Source organism: Mastigoproctus giganteus, chromosome 3, assembly GCF_048544385.1.
Source record: "Mastigoproctus giganteus isolate SK-2022 chromosome 3, ASM4854438v1, whole genome shotgun sequence".
Taxonomy (NCBI): domain Eukaryota; kingdom Metazoa; phylum Arthropoda; class Arachnida; order Uropygi; family Thelyphonidae; genus Mastigoproctus; species Mastigoproctus giganteus.
The window spans coordinates 144,862,062-144,882,072 of NC_143577.1; the positions used below are offsets into that span (position 1 = coordinate 144,862,062).

The 20,011-nt window shown below is 38.2% G+C and overlaps 1 protein-coding gene across 1 annotated transcript in view; it reads right to left on the reverse strand.

Annotated features, from left to right (window-relative positions):
- The window catches only part of LOC150088303 (myelin protein CNP-like), a 77,868-nt gene that overhangs the window by 8,338 nt on the left and 49,519 nt on the right, over positions 1-20,011 (reverse strand). Inside the window, exon 3 of the mRNA XM_090370110.1 lies at positions 850-1,054. Coding sequence (XP_090226236.1) covers positions 850-1,054 — 205 coding nt within the window. The remainder of the gene's footprint in view (positions 1-849; positions 1,055-20,011) is intronic.

Sequence of the window (20,011 nt, forward strand, 5' to 3'; positions counted from 1 at the left end):
AGACCATTTGTGGATAAAGAAATTAAATGCTTAAATAAATTAAATCCTTAATCCATCTTTCAAGGTTGTATCTTAACCAGCCTCCTATCAATGAAATATATTTATTATGATTAATTGAACTAATTTTACTCTCAGAAATCATTTTAAAAAATTTCTTATAATGCAATTCATTTTAACATATCGTAGGACAAGTTAAAAATGATCTACACATATCCATGAGGTGCACAATAAGTGTTTGTATTAGAGAAACTTTATAATATTCTGTCTTGCCAACCGAGGTCCTCAATTTACAGATAACATGCTTTCTTATAATGCACAGTTATATCAAGCTTGCTAACCAAAGCTTGTATTTTTGATATTAAATATGTCGGAACCAATTTTCTTCTGTTTAGTAGTAACATTTCAGTATTTTTTGTCATATAAACCTTAATTGTTTTATATATAGACACTGAACAGATTAAAGAGCACATAAAAGCCATTCCTACTCCATAAGTTATACCTTTTTTTCCCCCCTAATTGGCCTTCTTGTGTTGCAAGATGCATTGATGTGTCAACAAATAGAACATCACACAAAGTACAATGCTCACTGTTGTCTCATGAGCATATTATGGAACAAAGATCAGAATGATTAATGTTGCATGAAAAAGAAATTAAATTTTATAAATTATCATATTAAATTCATGAGGGAGCTGGTTCTATCTACTTGAATAAGTGATGCTCAGTTTATTCATATTTGTAATTTTTTCTTCGTAATGTTGTACACGCTAAGAAAACAGAAAAGAAACTTTTTTTTTTATAATAACATAAGAAGATATTAAAAATTAGCATTATTAAACAAGTAATACTTGCCTCCTCCCTTTGGAAAATATTCTTTTCTGAAATTTTCATTCTCCAATGCTGATGATATTAGCTGAAAGGATTTTTTTAATAGACAAATAGTGTCAGCAGAGCTTAAGAACCAACCACTGTATAGAGGAATCCAATCTTCCCACTGTTTTAATCGTTTTGCAAAATAAGATGAAGAGAGTTTATATTTGCAATTTCTCTCTAATACCTATAAAAAGTCAAAAAAGTAGTAAAATAAAATATTTATATTAGTAAAGACAAAATGATGAAAGGATTATTTTGCATCGGTCTTAAAAAGAGGAAGAAAATTAAACTGCTGAAAGTTATAATGCAGAACTGCCAAATGATTCAACGTATAGACAGCATTAAATCACCTATACAGGAATACCTCGCATAGCGCAGTTTAAAACAGTGCGGGTTTCGCTATAGCGTGGTTTACAAATTGAAAAAAAATTAACTGCATTATCTTGGGGAAGTCACTAGAGGGCGTCGATGTGAACAGTTGCATGCTGTCTAGCTGCGCTTGATGTAGGTGGCAGAATATCACCACTAGGGGAGAACAAAGTAAATTTCACCGTATACGGAGGAAGATGACAATCGTGGCCACTGTGCCTTGGTGAACATGAGTACCAAATTTCAAGCACAACATAGAATATAATAATGGCTATCAGCATTTCAAAGGTAAGTATTCATGTCACCCCTTAGCAATTACAAGGTAAGTGAGTTTATTGTATTACTTTACAATAAACTCACTTTTACTTTTACTGTATTTGTCTATTTCTGAGCTGTTTTTGTTGCTTCACGTTCGCTATGGTCATTGCCATGATGATAATTTAGTGACATGTGGCAATAGTAATTATTTTGGGGCTAGAAATGTTGAAATATGGGTTTTTAGACCAAGGAATCTATCTAACTATAATTTATTTTATGTTTTTACATAGATCTCAAGTGACTTTCTTTGTTATTGATGATTTTCGTGAATGTTCCTTTACCCACCCCCAAACTTCAGATAGCTGTAACTTGGGTTGTAGTGGGAATATTACTACAAAATTAGTACAGGAATACCTCACATAGCGCGGTTTCGAACAGCGCTGGTTTCACCATAGCACAGTTTACAAATTGAAAAAAAATTAACTGCGTTACGCACCAATACATTTGATATGTATGTATGCATTATAATGCCAGCACGTAGGCCAATGGTTATGGATTCAAGGCCATTTTGACTGTTGTCGAACTCCCATTATATACAGACTCTGCTAGCATTCATACATTAGTAAACACTCTAGATTCCGAGCAGTGAGGTCGTTGATTGTGCGTAAGCTGTACAAATATTTTTCGCTGTGTATTTTTATTAAAGATTACTTTTTAAAAACTTTACACCTTTATATGCAAATACGAGTGGGAAGAAGAAATGTAATGGCGCTGAGTATTCTTCTAGATCCAAACATCGAACGAGGTATGAAAGTAAGGCAGGCGTTGCAAAATGACATTTGATGTTATAAAGAGATGTATGCAGATAAAAAGAAGAAAAAACTGTCCAAACTAAGCTGATCAGTTATTTTTCAAAATAAAAATACAGTACATACTTCACTTATATTCTTTTGGTATGTACATACTGCAATAAAAATCATTTCTACTGTACTTACTAGTATTTTTCATTTTTTATCATTTTAGTTTCTTTTTATGCAAGAACTTCGTGTGCATCAATTTATACTAAACAAACACCTATATATTTTTGCAACTCGGCCCATATAATCAAATTGTCGGAACACATTACATTAAAAATACATACTAATAATACCTCGATCAGTGCAGTTTTGCATAGTGCAGTATTTTTTTGGCATGAATTAACCGCGCTATGCGAGATATTCCTGTATATCAAATTGCTGACAATAAAAACATCAACATATCAAAATGCTGGCAGAATAAAAACACCAACACCTCAGAACACAGAGGTTTGATAAGCTGACAGGTGAAAATGCCAACAGGATCAAAATAGCAAATGGGAATTGACGCTTAATTGTAGTTTCATTTGGAAGAGTGTTTCTTAGTGTTTCCCTCATAAATTAGCCAAATGATGTGTGCCAAGTGTGTGATACTATCATGCAGTACCATGATGAAGTTGGTAACCATATTATCCTCACAAGTGAGGATGATATATCATCCTCATGAAATCATCAATCATTATCTCTGTTAATCTTGCAATTAACCTTGTAACTCTTAATCAGTAGTTATAAGTGAACTTTATCACCGTGAGTGATAATGTTCACTTAGTCTTAATCTCTAACTTTAAGTTTAAGGACTCCTTATGTGCTGTATTATAATGACTAAGTATATTAAGTGAGTGGATATCATCCGCTTAATATACTTTGTAATTATAATACATCCAAGTGGATTCATTAAGAGGTGAGTGCTGAAAATTAAGCGATGCTACGTTAATATACTTAGTCTTAATCTCTTTAACATAAAAAGCTCACCAATCTCTTTGCTTCACATTTCAGTTTCTCACCTGATGGTGTGAGAACGTGCAGAGCCATATCTGCTAAGTAACTAACCTTATATCTTTCATGAATAATCATGACTTATGCTTTGCTTAAAAGTAAGCTGAATGTAATGTTTTTCAAACATATCAAATTTCAGTGTAACTATATTTTATAATGCATATGCAGTGAAACTTCTCCTAACGGACATCTCTCTACAACGGACATTTCAAATTCCCCAACTCTCCTGTATTGGTTTTAACGTGTTTTCAGCTTCTGTCTAGCGGACAAGCAATCTGCACTGTTTCGTTTAGATTAGCACTTAATTTAATCTCCCCATAACGGACAGCGGGCGAGCTCAGGGCCCTTTTTATAGGAACTTTTCTTCCACATACTGCCTCAATCGTGTGTTTATTTTCTATTTCAGATTCTCTGAATTTTATCAAGGTTTACGTCGCGGTTCTAAACCCTTTTTCAAGAATTTTAAGGCACGTATAAAACAACTTCTGATGAATTCCGTGTGTGCATGGTGGGGGGAGGGGATTTGGTCGGCCTTTCGTCTTTTAAGTTTCAGTTTTCAGTTTTGTTCAGTGTCGTGTGAAGTGCACAATGTCTTCTCGTAAACATTTAACCTTAAAAGATAAAGTCGAACTCATTAATGCGTATGATCGGGGAAAAAAATAGTGTTTGCAATCTCGCTGCAAAATTCAAAATCGGGAAGACGCGGGTAGGCGACATCCTAAAGAAAAAAAATGAACTGCTCAAACAATTTTGGCAACACGGAAATGATCAGTTTCAAAAATCATTCCCAAAAACTGTTGGACTTCAAACTGACAATGTTACGTATGAGTGGTTTTGTCGTACACGTGCTAAAAAAATTCCCATTAATAGGCCTATTATTAGGGAAAAGGCTTTGGAGGTTGCAAAATCTATGGGAGTAAATGAGTTTAAAGCTTCTGTGGGATGACTAGACAAGTTCAAAACTTGGCATAAAATTTCTTGGAAAACTGTAAGTAGTGAAGGTGGATCTGTTGATACTGGGGTTGTAACAGAGTGGATCGTCAAATTGGAAGATTTATGTCGTGATTTTGAAGCTAAGGATATTTACAACTGTGACGAAACAGGGTTGTTTTTTAAAGCTCTTCCTGAAAAAACGAGTCTAAAAAAATGAAAAGTGCCAGGACAGAAAAATTTCTAAGGAACACTTGACTGTACTATTGTGTACAAATATGTTGGGAGACTTTGAACAACCTCTTGTTATAGGAAAACCACAAAATCCTCGTTGTTTCGAGGGCATAAAGTTGAATCTTTTGAATGTTGACTGGAAGTCTAATAAAAAAGCGTGGATGACACAAGATATCATGAGCAAATGGATAAGTCACTTTAACCAAAACATGATTCGTCAAAACAGAAAAATTATTCTTTTCATGGATAATGCTGCATCTCACTCGCACATTGAATTGTCCAACATTCAAATCGTTTTTCTGCCACCAAACACAACTACAGAGTGTCAGCCCTTGGATCCAGGGATAATAAAAAATTTTAAACTTCACTACAGAAAACGTGTTTTAAGACATCTCATTGCAAACATGAACGATGTAACATGTGTGAGTGATCTTGCAAAGAAAATCAGCATCCTAAATGTGATTCAATGGATTTCCTCTTCAGTAAACGCAATTAGAAAACAAACTGTCGAGAACTGTTTTGTAAAGTCTGGCTTCTCAAACGCAAAAATTGAAGGTGTGAACAGCAATGTGGAGCAACAAGAAGAACAAGACCTTCAACATCTATTGATAACGTACGATACTTCAGTTACAAGTGACCCTGGCTACAAAGATATAGACTCGAACCTCACTACAGAAGATGGTGCTCTAGATATCAACATGGAAATGGACATCATTGAGATTAGAATATCAACGACATTATCATCAATATATATATATGTTTTTTTCTTATGTAAACCCCAAACACAAGAGGTATTAAAACCTATAGTACTTGGTACCATACTTGGGTTGGAGGTTGAGAAGACAAAAGAAGGTATTTGTTGACATTGGACTTGAACTGATGTAGAACGTAATTTTCAGGAAATATGTAGGAAGGAAGGTTGTTCCAGAAAACGGCAGTTGAATGAATAAACGAGAAAGATGAAAAGTTGGTTCTGTGAGTTTGAAGTTGGACAGAAAATGGATGTTGTCTGGTGGCGGCACGCATTCGGAATGTTTTGAAAGAGAGAGTGGGAATTATAGAAGCCGATTCAGAAGAACAGTGTCCATGGAAGTATCTGAAGAAGAGGCATGCAGCAGAAACAGTACATCTATGAGACAGCGAGAGGAGAGACTCTGTTAGAGATGAATCACAAATTAACCTAACTGCCCTCTTCGGAATGGAATCAAGAAGCCTGAGAGAGGTTTTGGGGGCACCACCCCAGATGTGGGAACAATATTCCATGGCAGGGCGGATTTGCAATTTATACAGAGTGAGCAGCTTTTTGGAAGAAAAGTAACGCCAAGAGCGAAAGAGAAAACCAAGTTTTTTAGATGCAGAGGAAGCAATATTTTTAATGTGCTTGTGCCAAGAGAGATTAGAAGTCAGGGTAATCCCCAAAAGATATATATCATATTGCCTAGAAATCGGAGCGTCACTAAAGGTAAGCATAGGAGCAGAAAAATCCTTTTTGCGAGATATAAGACAAGACTGAGTTTTAGAAGGGTTGAAATCAACTAAGTTGTCTTTGCCCCACTGGAGAATGACCTGAAAATCGGTATTTAAGGAATTGGTAGTAGATTTTCAAGAAGTTGAAGCTCATTGAGCAGGACAAGGTTTCTCAAAATGGATGGTGGAATGCAATGTGCTATCATCGGCAAAACTATGGATAGGATTTCCAGTCAATGGAAGGTCATTAATATACAAGAGGAAAAGAGTGGGGGAAAGAACCGAACCTTGGGAGACACCGGCATTAGTGGAGAAGTTAGAAGACAGAGAGCCATCACCCTCAGTGAGCGATCAGAGAGAAAACTTGATAACCAATTACTAAAAACAGTTGGCAAACCGTAAGATGGAAGCTTGTTTAGAAGACCTTTATGCCAAACACGATTGAAAGCCTTTGAGATGTCAAGAGCAACTACTTGTGTTTCACCGAACCTTTCCATTGAATTAGTCCATAAATGGGTAACATAAGCCAGAATATCACAAGGCGATCGACACTGACGGAATCCATAATGGCGATCGTTGATCAGATGGAAGGTTTCTAGGTAGTTTAAGAGTTGGCAGTTAATTGATTTCTCCATTACTTTAGAAAGAGTAGAAGTAATTGGATGGGAGGGATTTGTCACCCTTTTTTAGGAACTGGCTGGATATGAGCAAATTTCCAAGCAGAAGGAAAAACACATTTGGAATAAGAAAGTGAAAAAAAGTGGCAAAGAATAGGAGTAAGTTCAGCAGCACATGTTTTGAGAACAAGTAGAAAAATACCATCGGGACCTGGAGCTTTCTTAGCATCAAGATTCGTCAAAATTCTTCTAACATCCTTTTGACGGAAGACCACAGGAGGCATTGAATGGAGTGTGTTGGGAATGGTGGGAGGTGTTTTACCAAGATCATTAATACATGAGTTGGAAGAAAAATGGGATGCTAGCAGGTCAGCTTTATCCTTGGCTGAAGTGACAACAGAACCATCTGGTTTGGACAGAGGTGGGAGCAGAGATGGGCAAAAGTTGCAGCCAATAGCTTTGGCAAAAGACTAGAATGCTCGGCTACCATTGGGGCAAGAAGCAAGTTTTCTACTCTTAGCCTGTTCAAACTCTAGTTTGGACTGATTAATAACTGCTTTACAATTGTTGTGAGCTTTGGTGTAGGCAGAAAATTACCAAATTGCCAAGTCTCTGACAGGGAATATCAGAATGGACAAATGCACAAGTACCACCTTTGAGGTGAAAGGAATCATACAGCGAATAATTTGGGCATTTGAGATGAGCAGTAGTTGAATCAACCGATAGCTGAAATTCTGTCATAAAAAGTACATGGGGTTTGGCAGACTGCAAGTGGAAATGGACATCATTGAGATTAGAATTGAGACCATATATATTTGTGAAATGAATTAGGAAGTGCTTGGGAGGTTTAGATCTTTTCGCAGATAAGCTTGCTCTATTAGTTTGACAATTCATGGTGTATTCAATAGTAAGAAAAAGTGGGTGCTGTATGAAGTAATGAAATTTTTGGATATGGCGTACACGTGGTAAGAATATACCCAGATCCTTGACATAACATGGCCTCGACAATGCTCCCCGCATACACGCTACTTTGACTCCCTCCAGTCACTATCTGGCAGAGTAGAGGTAGCAAGATTATACACTAGCTGATCCGGAAGCCTCCTAGAGAGTTACCAATAGGTTCGGTCCGGCGTACTAACTAGTGGCCGGCCTGCGAACATCGTTTTAGAGCTGTACCCTCTAAATGTAAGGAATATTGGATCTCGCCACGACATTCATCGTAACCTCAAAAGTCATCAATCATACTGCATGATGGAAGAGATATGGAAGGGTTGACCGGAACTTAGCTCTAGAGACTAATCATGGGTTCCACCACTTCAAGGCTCCAATAAGCAAAGTGGTGGTATTTCACCGGCTGATGAGAGTCATCTACCACCTAGTACTGCCTGGTAACATAGAGGGGCGGCGTTCCTCCATGTGGTGTGGGCGCCACACCTCGACCCCTTCTTACGTTGGTTCACACCTGGGTGGCCACCCACCATGTACTTGTGCATGGAGGTTATACCCAGGATTACTGACAGTTCCACCATTGTGAAGGTGCAGGCAGAGGATTTGGCTGGCCAGACCGTCCGGACTTTGCCGAAATTGGGTCCACTTGACTTGACTGTTACCCGAATATCAGCGTTTTAGACTCCCAGGTAGCAAGTACAGCTTGTCTGGCATATCTGAGAGAATGTCTGTGACAATCTCATGGACCTCATGAGGATGAAGAAATGGAAGGAGGTCATTCTCTCGAAGAACATGTTAACGACGAACCACCGATGAAAATGGAAGTAGCGCTCATACAAATCAATCGTTTAAAAATGTTTTTTGCCGCTGAAGAAGATACTGAAGGACTTTCGATGGTTTCTTCACTCCAAACAAATGTTGAAAACAAAATTATCAGCTGGAAGAAGGTGCCGAAGAAAATAAGTGATTACTGTATGTATTTTTCTTAAGATAAAGTCATAATATGCATAGCACAATTGTATGTATATTATTTACAAAAATATTGTTCAAAATCTGTATATATAATTTAATTTTACATTAAACATTTAACAATTTTTCTTTCTTTCTTTTTTTTTTCTCCCTCAGACATCTTGTTAGCGGACAATTCTCTCTAACGGACAAATTCTCATTCCCCATGGCTGTCCCTTAAAGGGAAGTTTCAATGTAATTTTAATTTTCTGTTTAGAAATGAACCTCAAATTTTTGTCTGATGATGCGATCACACAGACAATCAAGAAATATTATAGCTTGTAACATTTCCAGAGCCCATAACTTTAGCAAATTAATTGGTATATTGAATGCATAACAATTGTAAAAAAAAAAAGCCTGCCATGAAACTTTTTCAAATGAAGAAACAGTGGCTTTTCATTATTACATTATGTCAAAGATAAATTATTGCTTTCTCCATGGTGTGTGTAATCTGTGTTTCTTTCTATAATAGAAAGGGATGCAGATGCTTAGGCAACAGCCACTTGGAAGTCTGAAACTTTGATAGAGTTGGTATTTAGGTCTCACCTGTGAGCCAAGTCCAGTCATTCTGCAAAGCCAAATTCCCTGTATATACATTCATGCTGATGGAATTGTCAGCAACACTGGGTACATTCCCTCATGCACATGGACCAACAACACTATGAATGTCTAGTATAACGGAGGTGACCACCATGGTGCAAACCATTAAAAACAGGGCTGAAGTGTGATCCAGCCTCCCTCCAGTAACAGAATGGCCAAGCAAAGCTCTAGGCCCTCCCCGTAAGTTTTCTGTCAGGCAGTAGAGGCCATAATATTGAAAGTAAACCAATAAAACACTTTGGCAGGCCAAGTATATTAGAAAGTCTGCTCCACTGATAGAATCTAGAATTAACAGGATTCACTCTTAATCAGTATATGCATCATAGAGCATAACTGAATGGTAATACATTAGGTGACATCTGGATTGGCTAATAGATCGGTTTGCTCTCTCTATGTGACTATCCCTGACAGGAGGAAATCCAAGTAACTTGTCTTGGCAAGCGAAGGCAGATTACGAGAAATCTTTGGAAAAGGATGCAAATAAAAACAGCAAGAACTTCTTTACTTATACAAACTCTAGAAGGAAGGGGATAAATCAGATTATTCCACTTTATATCGATGGTTCAATTGTTGATGATTCTGTTCAGGTAGCTGAAAAACTAAATGAGTATTCTGCATCTGATAAGCAATTCTGTAGGGAAGTGGAGGCTAGAAGTTTATCAAACTCTAACAGGGACCTAAATGATCTTGTAATAACTGAGAGAAAAGTGGAGGAGGAATTGTTGAAGTTAAACATAAGAAAGGCACTTACGGTGGATGGGATCTATCCAGTTATATTAAAGGAGGCAAGCAAACCCTTGGCCACAATTATGAGAGCATCCTTGGATTCAGGGGAGGTTTGGACTGGTCATGTGCAAATACATTCCCAATTCACAAAGAGGGTTCAAAAAGTAATAGTAGTGGCACATGATGCAAGAAAGCAAGTGTAGGAGCTTACGCAGCATCAGCCAAAAAAAAAAAAAATCACACCATTCCCTCCAAATGCCTGTCCAGTTCCTCCTTAAATTTATTTAACATATCAACTTCTACAACGACAGATGGAAGTTTGTTCCAGCAATTAACCACCCGCTGGCTAAAGGCAAATTTCCGCACATCTATTCTACATCTGTCCTTTCTTAATTTGAACTTATGTCCCCGTAGGTTGGTAATCTGAACAAGTGGAAGGATCCCATCAGAATTCAGCGTGCTCAACCCATTCAAGGCCTTATAGACATCAATCAGATCACCACGCAGGTGCCTAGTCTCCAGCCACTGCAATTTGCAGAACTTAAGCCTCTCTTGGTAAGAGAATCCCTTCATTCCCCTCACCAATCGTGTTGCTCTTCTCTGTACACGCTCAAGCAAATCTACATCCTTCCTAAAATGAGGCCTCCAGACCTGTACGCAGTACTCAAGGCATGGCCTGACCATTGCCTTATACAGAGGGACAATCACCTCCTTTTCCCTGCTAGCAAAATTCCTATATATCATTGACAAAACCCCATGACCCGCCCTAGCAGCCTGTCTGCACTGCTCAGAAAACTTCATATCTGACTGCACAATTACTCCCAGGTCTTTTTCATTTTCTACCACCTTAAGTGTAGTACCACACAGTTGGTACGTTTCTCTGGGGTTACTTCTACCCATATGCAGTACTTTGCATTTGTCAAGGTTGAATTTCAGTTGCCACTTCTTAGCCCATCTGCCCAAATTATCTAGATCCTGTTGCAGTAGCACACTGCCATTACTGTCATTAACAACCCTGCCAACCTTTGTGTCATCTGCAAACTTCGACATTAAGCCTGATATACCTTCATCAATATCATTGATAAATACACAAAACAACAGTGGACCCAACACCGAACCCTGTGGGACTCCACTAATAACATTAGTCCACAAAGAGCAGCACCCATTGATTACCACCCTCTGTCTTCTCCCACTTAACCATCCTTTTATCCATTGTAGCAACTTACCCTTAATACCATTCTGCTCCAATTTGTACAGTAGTCTTCCATGCGCAACAGTGTCAAAAGCTTTCCTGAAATCCAAGTATATGATATCAAAATTATTTTTTGCATCCAGTTCCTTTGTGACCACATCATAATAACCAATCAAATTTGTCAGACAAGACTTTCCCTTAACAAACCCATGCTGTGTTTGAATTATTGCTGCAGTCTTGTCTAGATGATCCTGCAATGCATCTTTAACCAGCGACTCCATTATTTTACCCGGAACAGAAGTTAAACTAACTGGTCTGTAATTACTCGTGTCACCCTTCGATCCACCTTTGTGAATTGGGGACACATTTGCACATCTCCAGTCCGTGGGAACCTCCCCTGAGTCCAAGGATGCTCTCATAATTATGGCTAAGGGTTTGCTTAGTTGCTTTGCCGCCTCCTTTAAAATAACTGGATAGATCCCATCCACCCCAGGTGCCTTTCTTATGTTTAACTTCAACAATTTCTCCTCCACTTTGCTCTCAGTTATTACAAAATCATTAAGCACACTGCTACAATTTGATAACCTTCTTCCATTTTCAAATTGTAATAATTCCTCACGTGTGAATGTAGATGCAAAATACTCATTCAGTTTGTTTGCTATCTGAGCAGGATCATCAACAGTCGAACCATCGATGTCAAGTGGACCAATCATATTCATCCCCTTCCTTTTAGAGTTTATATAAGTAAAGAAATCCTTGCTGTTTTTCTTAGCATCTTTTGCCAAAGATTTCTCGTAATCCGCCTTCGCCTGCCGAACCTCCTTTGTGACCTGATTACAGACTAGCTTATATCTGCCACAGGCTTCTGTGTCACCTGATAATTTATATGCATCCCATGCATTTTTCTTCTCTGTCACGAGTCTCATTAGTTCATTTGATAACCATTTAGGCCTAAACCTTGAACGATATTTCTTAATCGGTATATAAAGTCTAGTAGCTTCCACGATTAATTCTTTGAATGCTTCCCACTTAGAATTTACTGTTTGTAACATCGTCAGTTGATCCCACTGTACAGAATTTAAAAACTGTCTGAGACCACTGTACTCCCCTTTACAGAAGCAAAAACCCTTTCCTTTACCCCTGACGGTAGTTACCTCTTTGAGTAAATCCCACTTCAGCACACTGTGATCACTGTGCCACCTAGTGGTTCCTTTATCTGCAAATTCTTAATACACGAATGATCACTGCTGATAACCAGATCAAGAGTGTTACTTTCTCTGGTTGCCTTTCGAACATGCTGCTGCAGAAAACAATCATCCAATAACTCCACAAAAGTCTGACTAGTGTGTGAGTGACCAACCCACAAGTTCCAGTCAATATCTGGGAAGTTAAAATCCCCCATTATAAGACATTCTGATTTACTGGCCCACTCTATTTCTCTGTACAATTGTTCATTGTACTCATTCAAGTCATTAGGCCTATAACACACTACTACTCTTATTTTTCCTTTCGCAGTGCTTATCTCACACCAAACTGACTCAACAGAGCACTGTTCATCTATATTAACTGGGTGCACTTCCTTTGATTTTATGTTTTTCTTAATTAACAGCATAACACCCCCTCCCTTTCTGTCCTGTCTATCCTTTCTATACACATTGTACTCCCCAAATTCCAGTTCTGCATTCCTTATATCTTTGTGACACCACGTCTCTGCTATCCCAACAGTATCCGCCTTTGATGTCTTGACCAACACTTCAAATTCATCAAATTTATTTACTATACTTCTAGCATTGGTATACATGCAAGCATACATGCTCCTATGCCTATTCCTTGTTACCCTAACACATCCCATATACCCAACTATTCCATGATGACTGCCATCCGTCCCTGAAACCCCCAACACCCCTCGCTCCAGGTCGCTTCTTATTCTAATAGAAGTTGTGCAAGAATCACCTTCACCTCTGCCTGCGGTTACTGTTAAACTATTAGTCTTTGTATCCCCCCAAACTAGCAGTTTTCCGACCCACCTAACACTGCCTCGATAGCATCAGCAAATATTCTTGCACCCTTTCTATTTAAGTGTATCCCATCCCTGTAGAAGCAATCTCTCCTGTTAACAAGTACAGTCCAGGCTGAAAAAAAATTCTACCCCTTGAGCCTTGCACAATCTTTCCAGGGCCGAATTGATCGACAAGGCTCTCATCATATACTCCCTCCTATCGTGTCTGGGCAGAATTGCAGACACTTTCAAATTCAATCCTATTTCACGGCTTTTTTTCAACAGTGACCTGTACTTGTTGAGTAATTCCGCCGGTCTCCTACTCTTAATATCATTAGTGCCAACGTGTACAACTATATCACCTTTTGTGCCCTTGAAAGATGATATCCGCTCTACAACGTCATCAACTTTTGCCCCTGGCAGACATACCCTGGTCCTGTTCCACCTATCCTTTTTACAAAATATATTCCCCGTCTCCCTGACAATAGTCACCAACAATAACTAGTTCCTTTGGGACCAGCGCATTCTGCTTTGGAGATTGCCGCTGTGTTGTCTGATGCCCAGGAGTGAGCTCTGGCGTTGAGTTGGGCAGCTGAGAGCCTGATGGGCCCCTCAATTTAGATCTTTCGAGGGCATCCACCCTGTCCTTCAAACTCTCATATAGGCCCATAACAACACTGAGTTGTCGCCTGATTTCCTTACACTCCTTACATCGCGCACACACAAAGACATCCCCCATGGCAATATCATGTTCCGTTCCAGAGAGTTCGGCAAACATTTCACAAGTTGCACATTTTTTTAGGCTGTGATGCGTTGGAGAATTGCCCCCCTCAGTTCTCCCCCGATTCACGGCACTCCTGCCACTTTGTGCCCGTTGCTTTGCTGCTCTAGTCTGGGGCATGGTAGTTTAAATTAATAAAATCAATAAATTAAATATCAATAGTATTTGAATAGAAACTATTAAATAGAAACAGTGAAGCGTATTACTATATAATTATGCGTTAGAGCTACCTAGCTACCTCAATTAAAAAATTTGAATTCCCTACCACTATATCCAAAAACAATGGCTACAAAATGGAACGAAATAACGGTTTTACCTATCGTAAGTAAAATCCACAAAAACTCTTTATCTGAATTAAAAATAAAAAATAACCAGCGTAACTATAACTATATGACTACGTATTAAGTACAATATAAAATAACAATCATGTAAATAAAAGGCAAACACTTATCTTTTTTGCGGAGCCTGTAACTGTCAGCTGTAACTTTTAAAGAGATTCAGCGCCCTCTTTGACACGAATAATTACAGACCTGTTAGTTTTAACTTCTGTTCGGGGAAAATAATGTCTTCACTGGTTAAAGAAGCATTGCAGAATTATCTAAACAACACTGCAGCTACAGCTCAGACACAGAATAGGTTTGTTATGATGAAATCTTGTGTGACCAATTTTAACTGCATACCACTATGTGGTCACAAAGGAACTGGATGCAAAAAATAATTAGATATATATTTCAGTTAAGCTTTTGATACTGTTGCACATGGAAGACTGCTGCACAAATTGGAGCAGTATATGGCACTAAAGGCAAGTTGTTGCTATAGATAAAGGGATGAGAGAAGACAGAGTGGTAATCAACGGACACTGCTCTTTTGGGACTAATGTTATTAGTGGAGTCCCCCCCCCAGAGTTTGATGTTGGGCCCATTGTTGTTTTCTAAATTTAATGTCCAAGTTTGCAGATGATATGAAGGTTGGCAGGGTTGTTAATGACAGTAATAACAGTATGCTACTGCAACAGGATCTATAAGAGGTGGTCTGAGTGGTGGCAACTGAAGTTTAACATCGACAAATGCAAAGTACTGCACGTGGGTAACAGTAACCCTAGAGTAACATACCAATTGTGCAGTACTACATGCGGGTAGTGAAGAATAAAACAATCTGGGGATAATTGGTCAGTCAGATATGAAGTTTTCTGAGCAGTGCAGACAGGCTGCCAGAGTAGTTGATGGGGTTTTGTCAGTGACATACAGGAATTTTGCTAGCAGTGATAAGGAGGTGATTATCCCTTTGTATAAGGCAGGGGTCGGCAACCTGTGGCTTTTTAACTTTTAGCCTACACGAAGCAAAGTCTGAAATGGAGTTAGAGGACTTAAAAATCAAAGACATGTGGAGTGCAAGACTAAAATGCCTTAAAACTGAAATCAGGATTAAAACTGTTACCAGGATTTGGAGAGGCAAAAGGCTGCCCTTGAAATTCTACATAAATGGATACCAATAGATAAGTTGAAAAGGCAAGACCAAATTGTATTAGATGCGTGGTGTAGCTTACCGGACACGTACATAAATTTGAAAATATTTGCGTTTGGACTTCTCTCAGTTTTTGGTTCGAATTTCTGCGGGCAAATATTTTCGAACGTGAACTTTATTAAAAATAAATCAAGAAACCGTCTGAACAATGCGAGTCTCTCAGCATGCTTAAAGATGAAAATTACGGCATACATCCCTGATGCTGAGAGACTCGTTCAAGAAGCTCAGCAGCAAAAGTCACATTAATTAGAAATATTATTAATAAATAATATTTAAAAATAATTTTTTTTTTAAAAAACACCTTCCCACTCTATTCCATTTCTTAAACTTTCCCATCCCTCCCCCTAGCTTGAGCTGAAGTGCGGCTCTTCAGATTCTCTTTTTTTTTTAATAAGATCAAAAATGGCCCCTCACTCAAAAAGTTGCCAACCCCTGCTATAAGGCACTGGTCAGGACACATTCTAGGAAAGATGTAGAGCTGCTGGAATGAGTACAGAGAAGGGCAACAAGATTGGTGATGGAACAAAGGGTTGGTGTTACCAAGAAAGGCTAAGTTCTGCAAATTGCAGCATCTGTTGACTAAGCACTTGCAAGGTGATCTGATTGAGGCGTATAAGGCCTTGAATGGTTTGAGCAAGCTCAATGCTAATGGGACTCTTCCTCGGCGCCTCCGTAGCCAGGTGGGAAGGAGCAGCAGTGCGTAGCACACGCTTCTTGATTAGACCGGGGTTCGAGCCCATCACCACCAAATATGGAGGATGCGGAAAGGTCAAGGGAATGACCACCGCATATCCCGGAGCAATATGGCCTTAGTTACTAATGCTCCTAAAAACCAAATAACAAACAACAAACAAGACTCTTCCTCTTCCACAACTGACCTGTGAGGTATATATTCAAATTGAGCAAAGACATTTGGAGAATAGATGTGTGGATATTGGCCTTTAGCCAGCAGGTGGTTGATTGCTGGAACAAACTTCCATCTATCATTGAGGAAATTGATAGCTTAAACAAATTGAAGGAAGAACTGGACAAACAAATGAATAGGTGAAATGAGGGTTTTTTTTTTGTCTGATGCTGTAAGCTTGCTTTCTTCCATCATATGCCTATGCTATGCTACGTTTGTAGAGGAGTCATGTTGAAGTTGCCACATATATGGCACATCTAAGAACTTGTATCACTTCTTATGACACGTTCCCCATACACCCTAACTTTTTCCCCCTTTTGTTTCAATGCATCATAGATAATGAAACTAATGGAACAAAATTATCTGTAGAGAGAACTAAACTTCCAAATATTTTTTATTTCACAGGTATATGTGGCTTCATTTGTAATGCAATGATGTCCATTTTCACATACAATTGTGTTAGCTCTATTAAGGAGCAGGAGATGGTTTAAACAGGCAGCCAGGAAGGAATGATATTCTATCAGTTATTTATGAGATCTTTCCAAGTTGGGAGCAGGGTGCCATTTAGGGCCTGACATAGCCCAGTGGTCAGGAGCGAGAGAGCATAGCACGCATTCCTTGAGTGGACCGGGGTTCAAGCCAGTGACTACTAAATGCGATAAATATTTGTATTGACGATTTATTGTAAACTCCAATGACTTGGTTGTCGTGCTGGAGTATAAACAGAAAATTTATTTATTTATCATTCCTCCATATACGATCATGATGAAACTACCAGTAGCGGCTCGTGATTCTGATGTATGGGGGTGCTGCTTCTTAAAGTTACATTAAATTGCCTTGGTTCTAGGACATGTAGACATAGATAGTAATTAGCAAGTTAAAAATACAGTAAACCCCCGCTATTCGCGGTATCTGTATTCGCGGTTTCGCGTATTCGCGATCGCCGATTTAATATAAAATGAAACCTAAAAAATGTGAATTTTAAAGCGCCGTGAATATTTTCCGCCATAAAAAAACATGGGCGTGGCTAAAATTATCTTTCCCGGTCAAAACAGCGCTCAGTGGGTGGGAGGAGAGGGGTGACAAAATCGCGAGCGTGAAAGTTTCTCGCTAATCCTTGTTCAATATGTGTTATGCGCTTGTTATGGAAGGTTTCGTCGTTTGCTTTTAATTTATATGCTTATAAATTGAATAAATTTATCGATTTATAAATTGATATGCTTACAAAAGTGATAAATCTACCGTTTTGCGGTGAAAAACAGACTTTTTCGAGTGTGTTAACGGAAGAAAGTGACTTTGTTGTGGACAAGTTCTTTCTAACCCCTACAAAAATATCACTACGAATAACAAGAGAAATGTGAAAATATCAAAGAAGGTGATGACATTAGCGAATAAAATTGAGTTATTAGATAAAATTTCTATGGCAAACGGACACTATGGCAAAACATTATAAAATCAATGAGTCAACGGTACGATCAATCAAGAAATCGGAAGAAAAAATCCGCCGTAGTGTCCGTGAAAACGCGCTAATTGCTTCAAAAATTTGCTCTGTAACTCGTGATGTTAAATTAGAAAAAATGGAAAAAGCTTTAAATCTGTGGATAGAAGACCGAACTCAAAATAAAATTCCGTTAAATTCACTCATCATTCGTGAAAACGCAAAACTCCTTATCAACGCTTTGGCGAAACTGGTGATAACACTGGCGGGATAGGTTTTTTAGCTAGCAAAGACGCTGGTTTGAAAGATTTGTTTGAAATTTCTAATAAATATTACATTTAATATTAAATTGTTTCTTATTTTCATTTCGATGCCATATGCTTGCATTTCACTATGTACTGTCTATGTACATAGTCATATTATGAAGGTACATATAATACATACATAGACAAAATTTTAGACTAGTTTTTCTTATATATTTCATACTTTGGAACGGAGCCCCTTTATTACTATGGGAGCCATAACTCAGTATTCGCGTTTTCGGTATTCGAGGCATTTCTCAGGAACGTAACCCCCGCGAATAGCGAGGGTTACCTGTACTACAAAACATTAACTGGACACTTATCATTAACAGACTTGGGTAATCTTTAAATTTTATTTAAAAATAAAAGCGATTCTTTGGATTTTATTTATTTAAAATAGATTAATAACTTTTTCATTCAAGTTTGGTGCACTGTTGACCAAGAATTTCTCTATTGAAAGCATTACTTGAGCATTTAGCCTTTCCCGATTCATAGAGCTCCTTAAAAATGATGTAGTCATCGGAATGGTCAAAAGAATTTTTGAGTTTTGTAAGTTCACCAAGACCTTTGGCTAGATTATTTTCTGAGATAAATTTCAGTAAGTCAATTAATTAACCCAGGAGTTCACATCCGGTGAGTATGGGCTTGGCACACCTAGGGTCCTGAGCTAGAGATCATCATTCTTCTCTCTCTCTCTCTCTCTCTCTCTCTCTCTCTCTCTCTCTCTCTCTCTCTCTCTCAGGGTAACTTGGAATTTTTTTTGGCTGGTGCAGCATAAGCCTCAGGCTTCCTTGCACAATGTAGCTAATAATAATAATAATAATAATTTGCAATAATTGTGTTGACCATGTCTGCTACAGAAAACTTGTATTTCCATCAGAAGTTTTTCCCTTTCAGTCATGGGATATGCCTCAGTATTCTCCTGTGGGAATTTTCTGTTTTATCTTATTTATTTAATTATTTATCTATATAAATATATTTTTCTAATACCTTGGAACCACTATGGTATTTGTTATTAAGTTTCAGTTTATTAATTATTATTATTAATAGCCATATGGTGCAAGGAAGCCTGAGGCTTATGCTGCACCAGGGGAAAAAAAAAAAAAAAAAAATTCCCAAGTTACTGAGAGACAGAGTCAAAAGTAGAAGGGAATCACCAAGAAAGAGAAGAACGATGATATCCAGCTCGGGACCCTGGGTGTGCCAAGCCCATACTCACCAGATGTGAGCCCCCGGGGTTAAACAATGGAATCCTCACCTTCTCCAAGGCCCACAAGCTATCTGCCTGAAATTATATCCTTTCTCAGAAGATTCTGGGCAAATGAGGATTTTCTTATTTTCTCCTTTCCAGGATAAGCTTCCGTGCTTTTCTATGGGGCTGTGTGTATTTCTCGTGAATGATGAGACATTTTCATTATCAACATAGTTTATTGCATTGTTAAAAATCATATGAGAAATAAAGTACAGGCTGACCTCAATTAATGCGATTAATTCGTCCCATGAGCTGATCGCTCGAAACGGAAGTGTTAATTGAATATAATAATCAACAGGGAAAATTATAATTGGTCCTTGACCTTCAGAAATGTCCATAAATAATTTTAAAAATACCTTTTAAATAAGTTTTTAACTGTATACCATGTAAAAGATAATGAAGATAATTATGGAATTAAATGTTTATTGCATAAAACAGCCGTTCCCAAACTGTGCGCCATGGAATGTTTTAAATTTTCGAGGGAAACACAGCAATACTTGACATCTCTCAGACACCATGCGAACTACTAGCTTGAGGTCGTTCACAGTTTCAACATTTCTTATTAAGTTGTTTGGACCTACTTAATAAACAGAACTGTTAGGTACTGTATTTCTTTTGGTTTAGATGCGCTGTGAAAAAATTACTGAGACACATTACAGAAAATATTTGAACAGTGTTGACTTTCTCTTTTCATCAATCAATTTCTGATAGCCAACAACAATCTTCTCTGGGCCATGGTGAA